General features: G+C 31.9%; 1 protein-coding gene across 1 annotated transcript; it reads right to left on the bottom strand.

Moving 5' to 3' along the window:
* Positions 1-1,415: 1,415 nt before the first annotated feature.
* LOC146911759 (putative RNA-binding protein ARP1) lies at positions 1,416-3,737 on the bottom strand. The gene is made up of 4 exons (XM_085726846.1): positions 2,932-3,737; positions 2,707-2,764; positions 2,398-2,605; positions 1,416-2,288 (listed from the first exon to the last, which is right to left on the bottom strand). The coding sequence occupies exons 1-4, from the start codon at positions 3,384-3,386 to the stop codon at positions 2,245-2,247; spliced, it is 765 nt and encodes a 254-aa protein (XP_085582972.1). The 5' UTR covers positions 3,387-3,737; the 3' UTR covers positions 1,416-2,244.
* Between the last annotated feature and the right edge of the window lie 10,866 nt (positions 3,738-14,603).

Here is a 14,603-nt window from a genome sequence, read left to right as displayed (position 1 = left end):
TGAACAAATCACTTTCATTCTTAATCAGCTTCTTTTACAAATTTGTGTATTGATCATTGAATGTAATCTTCGTTGTTGGTGATGCGACGCGCGTTCTCCATATCACCGTCTCCAAACCCCTTTCTTAGGGTCATTCAAAAATATGATCCTCTAACTGCAGTGGTTCAATATGGTTATGTTTCGTGATGCCCGAAGATGCTTCCGTGTTTGTGTTTCTTCGTGATGAGATTTTTTTTCTTCCAAATTTGGTTGCTTTTGTTCCTTTCAAACTGTTTTATGGCGAGATCTATTGAGATCTGGTTCCTTCCTGTAACTGCCACTGTTCTAGCCTCATTTAACCCTCCTTTGTCGTTGTTCTACATTGGTCTGCAAGATTTGTCGTGAGTGGTGGTGGTTTTTCTTGATGATTTGATTCAGACTTAGTGGATTGTTCTGTATAGGTTTCGATTGTATTCTTTTCATTGCATTATCATTTTTAAATTTGTCCTCACCACGTTAGAGGTTCGAGGTTGTTTTAACTTTTTCAGATTCGGGTCACCATATTAATGTCCTCGTCAATTCTTCGTGATTGAGTATGGATTGTATGTCTAGACATGACCGAGAATCGATGTTGTCATAGTAAATTATCGGTGAATGTATTTGTTATCTTGTTGACAGTCAAATTCTTTCGTCATATCAAAGATATGGATCCGATGCTCAACGGCTTACACACCACATTTTTTGCGATTTGGTTTCGAGTCCGTATGCAGGCTTTGTGCAAGTGGTGCATGGACGTTGTTTTTTTCTTCAGATCAGGATTATGGCTTCCTTACTCATTAGGGATGTTGTGTTTTATCCTATAGGGTTGTTTTGTTTAATTTGGGTCGGGTATAAATTGGAAACTCTCAAAAACTCAAAATACCTAAACTTCTTTGTTACTTTCTTCAATTGAAACGCAACAAAAAAATTATTTATTCAATCACATCCGATGGTATGTTACTTTGATTTGTGAATTAAAGTTTAATTTAGTCTTGGTTTTGATTTTGGATATTGTGCCTGAAAATTTAGGGGGTTTTGAGCTTTTTGAATATGACAAAAGGAAGATGATTCTAGTTTTCTTTTTTTCTTGTGGATTTAACGACATCATATTTTTTTTTAATGAAATGTCTCTGAAAGAAAACAATTATAACAATACAAACGAAATGTAACATACAAACAATTCGGAAAGAAGACAACTTAAATGGCTTAACTAGGAAATGAATCAAACTTGCATAATTTTGTCAAAAAATAATGATAGTTTTGAACATTTAGTAATTTTAATGTCATTGTAGATGTAATTTAGATGGTATTTTAATGAATTAAGTTACCGTTTTTAAAGATTAAGTACGATAAGACGATGTACATAAAAAGTAAAATATAATTAGGTAGGCATGAAGTGAGGAAAAGCAACCCATTAGGTATGGGTGATTGATTGAAGATATTACAGATGTACTGAAACAATTCACAGCTCACGCTGAGAAGTTAGAGAGATAATGAAAGAATGAAATGAAACACCTAGGATTAAAAATAAAAGGCTTAATGATGTCTTTAGTCCCTGCAAATAGGCGGCGTTTAAAAATTGGTCCCTGTAATCCCTAATCCTGTCATTTTACCCCTACAATTGTTAATCATTTAAAATTTGGTCATTTGACCAACTTAATCACTGCCACGTCACCAGATTGGCAAAAATGGCATGGGAATTGACCAAAATACCCCTGGGCTAATTTTTTTTTTCCTTCAAAAAAAAATTTTTTCAAAATTTTGAAAATTCTTTTTTAAATTAAAAAAATCTGAAAAAATAATTAAAAGTCAAAAAAAATTTCGGAAAAAAATTGTTAAAATTAAAACTGAAAAATTTTAGGGAAAAAATCGTAAAAAAAATTCGGGAAAAAACTGAATTTTTTTTTAAGGAAAAAAAAAACAAAAAAAAAAAATAAGTCAGGGGTAATTTCGTCATTTCCCATGCCATTTTTGCTAATACGTGGCAGAGATTAAGTTGGTCAAAGGACCAAATTTTAAATGATTAACAATTGCAGAGGTAAAATGTCAGGATTAGCGATTACAGAGACCAATTTTTAAACGCCGCCTATTTGCAGGGGCGAAACACACCATTAAGCCAAAATAAAAGAAAGAATTCGATCGAATGCGGATGCAGAACAGATGAAATAATAATGTAGCTGCGTGCGTGCGTGCATTCACGTCCCTCTCCTTTGACTCTGATCTGACTCAGACCACTACCCTTTTGAAGCATTCACCCGTGCCAACTGGACCTATCAATATTCAACACCCACAAACACAAACTGTCACTTTAAACTAAACTAAAATCAATAAACAAATCTTCAAGTTTAATTTATAAATAAAAGGGTAATATATATTAACCTGTTGTAGTAGGACTAGGAGTGATGGATGGGGAATAATGATAATGATGAGTTGGGTGGAAGATTTGAGGTGGAGGGACACCCATGGCCATAGCCTCGGTTGATCTGTAGACAGGAGGAGCTGGGTGGTGGTACATGATTGGCATCGCACCCACAATAGCCTGCCTCGGCGGGTACACGTAGCCCCCACCCATTCCATAGCTCAGTTTCTGCATTCGTCCAACCACCATTTTTTCAAATTAAAATTAAAATATTTCTTGTTATTGAATTAGGCATGCAATGTAATAATATTGGTACGTAATAACCATACCTGATTGTAATTGCAGTTGTAATTCATATGATCTGTTGCAATGTAGGTGGGCGTGTACCTGAATGAAAGAAAGAGGAGATTCATTTAAATCACATTTGTTAAGGTCGGGTGATGTCCCTTTCACCCAAAACAAACAAGGATGTCCCATATCTCTCTCTCTCTCTCTGGTGATATACTTACTTATAGTACTAATAGACAAAAAAGCAAGAATAATAAAATATATACCCGTAGAAAGGAAGGGCGTGATGATGGAATATTGGGGAAGGAGGTGTGGGTGTTCCCACCGGATAATACCATTGAACCTGCTGCTGGTTGCTGCGGTGGATCTTTGGAGGAGGAGGAGAAGTTATGGGAGAAGACCTTGGACGGCGAGCACCAAGAGAAGCGATATTGCAGTTGGCTCGGCGACCATTGATGATCACAGTTGGTTCCTCGCAAGCCTTCTTTGCAGCCTCTTCATCTTTGAATGTTACAAATCCATAGCCTTTGGATCTGCCGGTAACCTTATCAGAAATTATGACAGCTTCAAGGATGTCTCCGTATTTTTCAAAGTGTTCTCTTAATGTGTCTTTCGGAGTTTCCCAGGCAAGACCTCCAACAAACACTTTTGTCAGCGTTGTGTCCCCAAACTGTGATGGTGATCCATTGTTGTTGCTGTTGCTGCTGCCCATCATCGTCATGATCAATATCAATCTATTAGTACTAATTAATATATCAACTAGTCAGTCTATAAGAAAGAAGGAATTTGATGAATGATGATGAGCACTCACTCACTCAGTAACAAAAGTATTTGGGTGCACTGCACGTTACTACTGCTTATTAGTATCTCTGAGAGATATAGTAATATGGTTAGTATTATAATAAAGGCTGGCAAGGAGGCAATGACAGATAGGAAGACAGGTAGACTTTGATTAAGCATTAGCAGTCATCAACGTGATCGACCATTCTCTCTCTATTACCGCTCATCATGCAGGACTTCCAGCCAGCCTAGCTGTAGAAAACAAAAATAATTAAAAACAACGCCCCCTGTTTCGGAAATACAATTACTTTGCTGCATTTAGACACTCAACTCAACTATCATCTTTTTATTTAGAGCAAATTGCATTTACCTCCCCTAAGGTTTTATTAAAAGACACTCACACCCCCTCTAGTTTAAAAAAAACTTTCACCTCCCCTCCTACTTTACTCTGTTAATCGCCGTTTACAAATTTTCCATCTTCAATACCTCTATAATTCAAACCCATTTTCTCTGTTTCAATTGCTTCTTTATCTCTCTCTCTACACTTGAACATAATCCATTATATTTCTCCATCTCAAAGAATCATAACATGAGAAGATGAAAGAAGATTGTATTTTAAATTGGTACATTCATAAATGAATCAGTGAAAACACGATACCTCAATTAGAAGAAAAAATTGTTTTAGAGGAAATTTGCTATAGATGCTTTGACTTTATTAATAGGCAGGTTCAAATTTCTTTAATCTTGCATACTATCTCCTTACCACCATACAATTCATACCAAATCTCATTAAATTTCAGATGCAAGGGTAATTCAATTTGTTTTCTTACGGTGAGTTGGGGATTTCTTTCTGTTTGGATTGAAGATATGGGTTAATTTAAACTTTAGAAAAAAATAAAAACATAAATGGAAAATGAAAAGTTGCAACGACGGTTATAGAAGAAGAAACAAGTTTAAAATATTCACTCCCCATATACTGTATCATTGAATAAAACAATGGGAGTTTCAATCAAAAAAGAAGAAGAAGAAACAATGATAATATGAACTTTTGGTTTTAACGGAGACAAAACAGTGTTAAAGTGGGAGGGGTCTCAATGTCAATTGCAAACATAAATAAGGGAGGTAAATGTCTATTTAAAAACAAGAGGGGGTGTGAGTGTATTTTAAAGAAACCTCAAGGGAGGTGAGTGCAATTTCCCCTTTTATGTAGATCCAACTATTTGAATCATTTGATTTTGTTGATGTATAAAATAATTAATTGCATTCAACTTCGTCACTTGTTTTGCTCCACTACTATTTGCGCCAATTTTAATTTAACCCCTATAAAAAAATAATAATTTAATTTCCCTTTACCATTCGAAGATTCTTTGACTTTAAATCATTAGCTCATTTGACGGTGCAAATAAGCTGATGTGAAGCACTAACTATATAATTAATTATTTTTTAAAATATTTTTGGGTACATATGACATTTTTGGTTCAACACTTTTTTTAAAAATTAAATAAACAAAAATGTCATTATTTTTAAAACAAAAAAAAATTAAAAAAGTAAAAATCTTCATCTTCACAACTTAAATGATCATCAATATTCATCTTGATCTTCATCATTCCAACTTAAACCTTCCTCCAAACTCATTCAATAAACATCATCCAACATCAACAATTAAGTTCATTCAAACCCAAAATTTTCGAATCCATGTAATTTTTATTCTTCTTCCTCTTTTCTACGGTGACTAACATCAATCACCACCAAATAAACAAATAAATAAGATTGATGCATCACATCCCTGTTCATCTCTTCAGTTGAAAAAAAAGTTCCCAAACTTAATCACTATGTTCATCCCAAATCCAAGCATCACCAAACGTTATTCCCAAGCAAAGGGAGCGAAAATTGAAAAAATAAAAGTGGAGAAGGTTGTGGGGTATAGGGTTCAGATTGGTCAATTTGAGAAACAAGTGGAAAGGATGGGAAGGAGGTAGTTTGATAATGATATTCATTAATGGAGTGGTGATGGCAATGGAGAAGATGGAAGGAGAAAGAGTTGAAAATGTTAATGAGAGAGATGGAAGAATAACGTGTTGTGATGTTTTTAATTTTTATTTGTTTTTTTTTTTTTACATATATAATGCCTTGTAAGGGTATATCCAACTTGACAAAAAAAATGAAAATAAAAATTAATTATACAGTCAGCGTGTCATACCACCTTATTTGTACGGTTAGATTAGATGGATTAATGTCATCGTGAGCTAAGCTCAGTTGGTTGGGACAATGCATAATATATGCAAGGTCCGGGGTTCAAACCCCGACCACCACAAAAAAAATTGATGGATTAAAGGTCTAAAATCAAAAATCAAAAAAAAATCTTCAAATGATAAGGAAAAATCTCAAATTTTATTTAAATCTCAAATTTTATTTTTTACAAGGGGGTGAACAAAAAACTGCTCAAATGGTTGGGCGAAAACGTTATTTAACCCTTTATTAGTGTGCAGAAACCCACGTTAATGACATGAAAGTTTTATGTTTTTCTTTCTCTTTCTCATATAAAAATTCTTTCTCTTTCTAAAATAAAAATTAACGTTAATATATGTTTTTTTTAGAGCACGTTAATATATGTTTACTCACTGCTATTTGGATGAGTTTTGGTTTACACCCCTGTAAAATAAAAAGTTTGAGATTTCTTTTGTCATATCAATATTTTTTGATTTTGGACTCTGATTTTGTGGCTATGCAAAATGGATAACGTGGCATGCTGATTGGATAATTTGATTTCTTTTTTATTTGTTTCAATACTACGTGGCTTTTCTTTTAACTAAAACCCTAATTTTAAATCATAAAAATTATTTAAAATTTAGATTATAAAAATAAAAACTATTAATTATTTTTAGAAAAAATAAATCATATGTAAAAATGAAAAGAAGTAAACATGAAATTTTCTTCATCTTCATCAAAATTTCTCATCTCAAAATTTCTAAAATTCCTTACATCATCATCAAGTAACACAAAATCTCTTAATATTCATTCACTTTCAAAATCAAAATTTCTCATCTCAAAATTTCTAAAGTTCTTTACATCATTATCAAGTAACACAAAATATCTTAATATTCATTCACTTTCAAAATCATTTTCTCCAAAATTAAAGAATCAGATCAGTTTTAAAATCCCTTTAGCTTTCTTGTTCTTTGATATTAAAATCATATTGAAACTTAAATCCAATTTTTTTTTTCTTCAGAAAAATCAAAACTTGCAGATTTGAAAAGTTCATCCTTTTGATCTTTCATTGAGAGAAAGACGAGGACCAAGAATAGAGTGATGGACTGATGGTTCACCGGAGAATATAAATAGAGTATTATTTTTCCCACCCTGTTGACTTCTCGCGCACCATGTAAAATTTCCTAAAATGCCCCTTTGCATTCCGGATTACGTAATCCGGATTGCATTAGCACCATGAAAAAAAAGGGTCTAAATAATGAAATTTTCTGCAGAAAACTCCAAAACTTGAGAGAATATACCAGCATTGTTTCTGTAAAATTTATTTATTCTAACCATTAGTGTACATATCATAAAATATCATTACTTTTTCCCATTTTATTTCACTATGCTATTATTATAAAATGAAAAAGTAGAACAATATGATGACAGAACTTACATTAGAATATTAAGTGGAAGATCTAAAGCTAAAAAATCAGAACAAAATCTTTGTACAGAAGAAAAAGGGCTAAGATCAATCTCAACAGAATAACCTCAACATTTGGACTCTCTTTTTGTATATTGTCTCTCACTTTCATTGTCTTCTTCAAGTCCCTTGCACCAATCACAATTCCCACTCCTCTCTTTGCTAACACTCTAACTGTTTCAGCTCCAATACCAGAAGTACCACCTTCCAAGTCAATAATCAACAATAATAACAACTTCATTATTGCTATCCATGTTAAAAACATGTTCAGAATTGGTGCTGGTGCTGTCCGGATTACGTAATCTGGATTGCACCAGCACCAGGGAAAAAAGGGTGTTTAGGGGGTTTCCGGATTATGTAATCCGGAAACATCATGTAACGCGCCCTATTTTTGAAGTTTCCGGATTATGAAATCCAGAAAAATCCGTAACTCCATTTTTCACCCTATAACAAAGGAAAACACCATTCCGGATCATGAAATCCGAAAACCTCAAGGGCATTTTTGGAAAAAACACAGGGCGCGCGAGAATCTTACAGGGTTGGAAAAGTAATACTCATATAAATATGTTGTCTTTCACTATTGTAATCGAATCTCATATAACATAAATTGTAGTAATCTCAATTAAATATGGAGTTTTTCTATTCACAACCCATATTTTTTTAGTTACACCCAATTTTTCTTAAAAGTTTTTAATAATATCGAAATTGTCATTTTATATAAATTTTCTTAAAACCTTAATCTTATTCATTATTACTGAGCTTCACCCTCTTTCACCCCACAAACGATCAAACAAGCTGATGTTCAATCAATCTCTATGAAAGATTAAAGAGTGAATCAAAACTTCTTTCATCCATACTCGATTGCATATAAGCAAGTGAATTTCTTCTTATTTTTCAATAATGCTAGTTTCAATTTTTTTCTTCTTGTTCAACTGCATTGTACGCCAGTTTCAATTTACATTGTTGGGGTCAACTTAAATTCAATTCAAGTAGGTTCATGTAAACACCTACTTAAACTGAGTTTACATGACATACTTAAACTAAGCTTACATGACCTACTTAAACTGAGTTTAAATATGTACAATTAAACTCAGTTTACATGACCTACTTAAACTAAATTTACATTACCTACTTAAACCGAGTTTAAGTATGTACACTTAAACTCAGTTTACATGACCTACTTAAATTGCGTTTAAGATTAATTTGCAGTAAAAGAAAAACACAAATTGATCCTAGAAAAAGTTAAGAATTATGGAACCAATAACAAGAAAAACATAATCGATTGAAGAACACAACTTACTAACCTCACATTAACATACACTGCAATCCATCCCTCACAAATACATCAAGAGAGAAAAGAGAAGAAGGTCATATCACTTAGAGTTTGGAAAAGTTAGGAATTTTGTTGAGGTTGAGAATGTATAAGGAGGGAAGATAAGGAAACACTCTCTGTTAGTTAAAGGTGAGCATTTCTCACTTAAATTAAAACCCATAAAAAAATGTATTTGAAAGAACATCTCCTCTGTTGCATGTATATTACAAAATGATTTAATTTCATTATTTTTGTGTGCTTTTCTTGATAATCTATGGAAGTGTTCTGATTGGATAATCTATACATTTGCTCAAAATGGATAATATACTTATGAACCTTACTTTTAACAGCGGTGAATTTGGACATATCAATTTAACATTAAGCGTCCACATAAGCATTTTTTATCTGAGTTTGATGAAAATAAGATTACGTGGTGCAAATTTTTTCTAACTTAAAGGACCGATTTATGTAACAAAAGAAAATCTAAATGACTGATTTGTTATAAATATCTAATTTAAAGGACTGCAAATGGTATTTAACTTGTAAAAAAAAGGGTAAACAGTGCTTTTAGCCCCTGTAATATAGGTCACTTTTGGGTTTAGCCCCTGTAAAAAATTTTTTTTAGATTCAACCCTCATAAAATTTTTTTGTTTTGGTTTTGGCCCCTGACCCCCTTGAGTCAGCAGAATCTTTGACGTGACAGGCAACGTCAGCAGATTCTGCTGACGTGGCACGCTGACTGTATAATTATTTTTATTTTTTATTTTTTTATTGGGGGTACACGTGGCATTTTCGTTTTTTTTTTAAAAAATTTTAAAAAAATATTAAAAAATTCTGGAAAATTGAAAAATTAATAAAAAAAATAAAAAAATTCTGGAAAAATAAAAAATTAATAAAAAAATTGAAAAAAGTATTTAAAAATTCTGGAAAATCGAAAAATTAATAAAAAATCTGGAAAAATGAAAAATTAATAAAAAATTGAAAAAAATTTAAAAATTCTGGAAAATTGAAAAATCAATAAAAAAAATTGAAAAAAATATTAAAAAATTCTGGAAAAATGAAAAAAATTGAAAAAACGGAAAAAATTAAAAGAATCTGGAAAAATTAATAAAAATAAAAAATGACTAAAAAAATAAAATAATCCAATAAAATGAAAAATAATGAAAAAATTCTGGAAAATAAAAAAAATTCTGGAAAATATTTAAACAAAAATTGAAATTTTCAAAAAAAATTAAAAAGATTAATCATTCGTATTTTTCGAAATTTTGATTAGCTCAGATTTTTTCAGTGTATTTTTTCCCTTATTCTCGGTTTATAAATACACAAAAGTTTCCGGTTTAAAAATACACAAAAATTCTCGGAAAAATACTAATGAAAATTTCGAAACTTCGAAAGATACATAAAAAACCTAAGCTCGGTTTATAAATACACAAAAATTTCCGGAATTTTTTTGAGAAATACTAATAAAAATTTCGAAAATTTCAAAAAATTTTCATTAAAATTTCATTTTTCCAGGAAAATTTCATTAAAAAATTTCAAAATGAAATTTTAATGGAAATTTTCGAAATTTTTAAAATTTTTGAAATTTTTATTAGTATTTCTCAGAATTTTTAAAATTTTCGAAATTTTTAAATATTTTCCAGAATTTTTTCATTACTTTTCATTTTATTGGATTATTTTATTTTTTAATCTTTTTTTATTTTTATTAATTTTTCCAGATTTTTTAAATTTTTTCCGTTTTTTTAAATTTTTTTCATTTTTATTAATTTTTCAATTTTCCAGAATTTTTTAATATTTTTTTTCAATTTTTTTTATTGATTTTTCAATTTTCCAGAATTTTTAAATTTTTTTTTCAATTTTTTATTAATTTTTCATTTTTCCAGATTTTTTATTAATTTTTCGATTTTCCAGAATTTTTTAATATTTTTTTTAAATTTTAAAAAAAAAACGAAAAATGCCACGTGTACCCCTAATAAAAAAATAAAAAATAAAAATAATTATACAGTCAGCGCGCCACGTCAGCAGAATCTGCTGACGTCGCCTGCCACGTCAAAGATTCTGCTGACTCAAGGGGGTCAGGGACCAAAACCAAAACAAAAAAATTTTATGAGGGTGGAATCTAAAAAAAAAATTTTACAAGGGCTAAACCCAAAAGTGACCTATATTAATTTTACAGGGGCTAAACCCAATAAAAGCTTAATTCCAATTTTAATGAGCATGGAAACTACCACCCCATTAATTGGATAAGGAACCAACACACTATTTTCTAAAACAGCGCTTACATAAGAGACTGAAAATACACACCTCCTTTTATATGTTAGTCATCTTCTGTAATGTTTAAAATCTTTCGATGTGGGACTAATTTCACATTAGTCTAAAGAGCTTAAATACAACGACAATATGCTTCAACTTTTAATGTGTGACTACTTTCATTTTTATTTTATTTTTTTAAAAAAGGAATACAAGGACACTAACGTTAAAATTGATAATATCATAATAGAAATTCTCCATTTCCAAACTCATACACATATATACATGTAATTGAGTCATCTCATGAACCAAACGAGTCGAACTATATATAGTTCAAGTTCAGCTCATTTACTTAACGAACTTAATTTTCGGCTCAAGTTCGGCTCATTTGGTTCATGAACCAAGTTCAACGAGTTAATTATCGAATCGAATTCCGAACTATTTTTGAGTTGTATCGGTTCATTGCCAGCCCTAGGAGCAAGGGATAATTAAGCAACCAAAATCAAAGTGTATGGAACAATTATAATCACAAGCCAAAAGTAGAAAACAACAGCGAGAGAAAAGGAAGAGAGAACACAAAGAATTTGTTGACCCAGTTCGGTCCAAATTGACCTAGTCTGGGGGAGAGAACAACCCTCCTTTCCATTATATGATGAGTAACGTTACAAAGAGATTTCAATGGGTTACAAGAATAAGTCTCCCGCCTAATTCTAACCAAATCCCAACCTCTTCCCGTAACCAAGAGACTCAATCCTAATAGTGTTTCCCAAGGTGAATCAACCCTCAAAACCTAGTGTTTGTTCCAAAGAGACAAACTCTATACAAACCCTAGTTTTGTTGTTGCTTTTCTAAACCCTTGTTTCAGCCCCCTCTATCTCAAGGTTTACACTGATACAATGCCTATATTTATAGTAAAAGAAACTCCCATAAAATTGTAACAAATCTGGCCCAAAAATGCGTTTCTGGAAAAATCCTGCACGCGAAATCGGGCCCCGATTTTCCAAATCGGCCACCGATTTTTCCAGAACAGGAAGCCTCCCAAAAGGCAGCCAAAATCGGCCGCCGATTTGTACTTTCAGCAAACATCAATTTTGGCCTCCAAACTCCAATTTTGAGTCACTTCCACAACAGCTACTTTTCTAATAAATCTTATGATATATATCCCCCTTGATTTCATTGACAATACAAGTAAGACCAAGGACACTATTTTATAACAACATTCACTCCCCCTCCCTCCCAACTTAATTTGCAAATCTCTCTCTTTGCCTTAGTTTTCGAGCCTCCCCACCCACACGTTAACTTCCTATACACTACATTCCATTCCGTGCAACTTTCATCTTAACATCTCTCTCTCTCTCTCTCTCTCTCTCTCTCTCTCTCTCTCTCTCTCTCTCTCTCTCTCTCTCTCTCTCTCTCTCTCTCTCTCTCTCTCTCTCTCTCTCTCTCTCTAGTCTACATACTCGTTTTTTCTTTTTTTTGGGTGTTGATTGGCCTTTAAATTAAGAACGGTACTAGTTTTCAATATTGATTATGGATGATGCTAAGGTCCTTAGAAAGAGAAAGGGATATGGTTTTAGCAACAAATGCACTTCTTTGGTTAAGGAGCAACGTGCTCGTCTCTACATCTTGCGCCGTTGTGCCACCATGCTCCTCTGTTCGTATATCCAAGGAGATGACTGAACTATAAAATTTAACATCCTTCTTTAATTTATTACATTACATATATATTTAAGTTTAATGTTAACTTATATATATTCTTCATTTCTATCTGGTTGATTGTTTGTTCAGTTATAGGTTGTATGAGCTTCACTGCAGGCTGCCATCTTAATTAGTCTCTCCTTCCTTCCCTTTCTTTTTGACCCATTTGGGCAACCAAAAGCCCGTGGTTTTTTTTTTTCTTTCTAATATAGATAGGGGGGACAAACAGGAGAGTTTTATGGATACCTCAGTGTTGCTTTTTTTCTGTGTTTTTTTCCTTGAACTACTTGATCAGGCATCACAACTATCCAGGACTTGTCTCATATGCAAGTGAAGTGACCAAGGGAAGCTTTAATGTTGTATGTTACTACTATGTTATGGCAAACAAGTTGTAAACTTTCAAATTATTATTATTACTACTAGCGGAAAGATGCACATAGACATGCTTGTCTATCAGCTTTTTTCGATTGTAATTTGTTGTTTATATTTTACCATTTGTTTTAATTTAATTAGTTTGTTTCTGTTTTATAATATCTATATTACTTTATTTTAGACAAAAAGGTTGTAAAAAAAAAAGTTCAACTAAGTAATTAATTTTCAAATTCTCTATAATTATGGTGTACATTTGAATTACAATTTAAATTTGAAAAGAAATTAAGTTGTTAAGGGTAAATTTGTCAAAAAAATCGCTTGAAAAGTATGTACACATTAGTTAACTTAGGAGTTGCGTTTATACAATAGTATATTAGTATTGCCTTGATAGGAGCAAACTTGGAAGTCCAAAACCAATACTATCAGGTCAACCAAAGTGGATTTATTATTTTTACTTTTTTTATTGCGCTAACACGTGTATATTATCCACGATATTTTATCAAAATTTGCGCGTAAATTACAAACAATATTTTATATAATTTTTTTTGATATAGATTAAAATTATAAGTATGGATATTTGTGACTTTAAAATGTAACAAACTCAACAAATTAAACCATATTTATCCTTTCACATTGACAACAAATATTAATATAACAAATATAATAAAAATTCTTATCTTTTTTATTAACACCAACAATATGACATTATTATAGAAAAATGTTTAAGGGTATAATTAAAATAACAAAAAAACAAGCACAAAAAAGCTGAAACATGTTATTTTCTTTATGTATAGTATAGATTAGCGCAAAGACGGATACGTTAGTGTTCGTCTTTCTGCTTTTCTATTGCGTTTCACTATATGTTTATTTTCTTGTATTTAGTTATAATTTTTTTGGAATACACTACAATCAAATCTACCGCTATAATAATAATAATATATTAAGATAGATGTCCAGCAAGTTACTAAGAGCATCCACAATGGGAGAGTCATAAACATTTAAGACCTGGTACCTAATAGGTACCTGATAGGGCCAAACCGCAAGTGCACGACCTATCGAAGTAATAGTAGTAAGTAGAGTTATCGTTCCGCTAGGGAGTTGTTCAACTTAATTAACTTTTAGTGAATGATTAGAGGAGAGAAAGTTAATGAAAGAGAGTTTGATTGCTGAAGGTAAACACAATAATAATAAAGGGCCTTAGGATCATTGGTTCATCATAATGACTAATCCTTCACTAGACAAAACCTAAACATCTAATTTCATGATTTACACACTAATTTCTAAAGACCGGTTTCCCTTAGCCCCTCACCTTTCCGATGAAAGTCATGTGAGAGTTTACTTCTAGCAACCAAGCCTATTTCACTGACGTGATTACTAGAAGATGCATAGAGGATTGAAACTACTCTTTGTCTCAATAGTTGCAAAGACTATTTCACTGTTTTGCAACTATTGTCTAGATTCACTTGTTCCAACATCAAGACTCCGCTCTCGCTTTATGAATTGATGTTTGGGATGATGGATTAACGATTATCAAACCCTCCGCTTTCGCTTCCACGGTTTGATAATTGTTAATCCACGTTAAGACGGTGAATCTAGATTAGAAATTAGGGTTACATAGAAATTAGGGTTTAGACATGTTTTGTTTAGGATTGAGTCATTAGACTCCCCAATAATCCCAAGACGAAGAAGTCTACTCACTCATGTTCATCGTAGACATGGGGGAAGAAGAGAGTAAAGTAAATTGCAGAGAAAGTAAAAGGGAAAATAAAGACTTTTATTAAAATAGCAATTGAAATAAACAAAGTAAAGCATGATTGTTTATGGTGGAGAGCTACTCTATTTATAGCTTTACG

The sequence above is a fragment of the Medicago sativa genome, chromosome 7 (assembly GCF_051527215.1).
Source record: "Medicago sativa cultivar Bolivia chromosome 7, Bolivia_mono, whole genome shotgun sequence".
NCBI classification, from domain to species: Eukaryota; Viridiplantae; Streptophyta; class Magnoliopsida; order Fabales; family Fabaceae; genus Medicago; species Medicago sativa.
The sequence above is the reverse complement of the archived record's forward strand: the minus strand, read 5'-3'. Positions and strand labels throughout refer to the sequence as shown.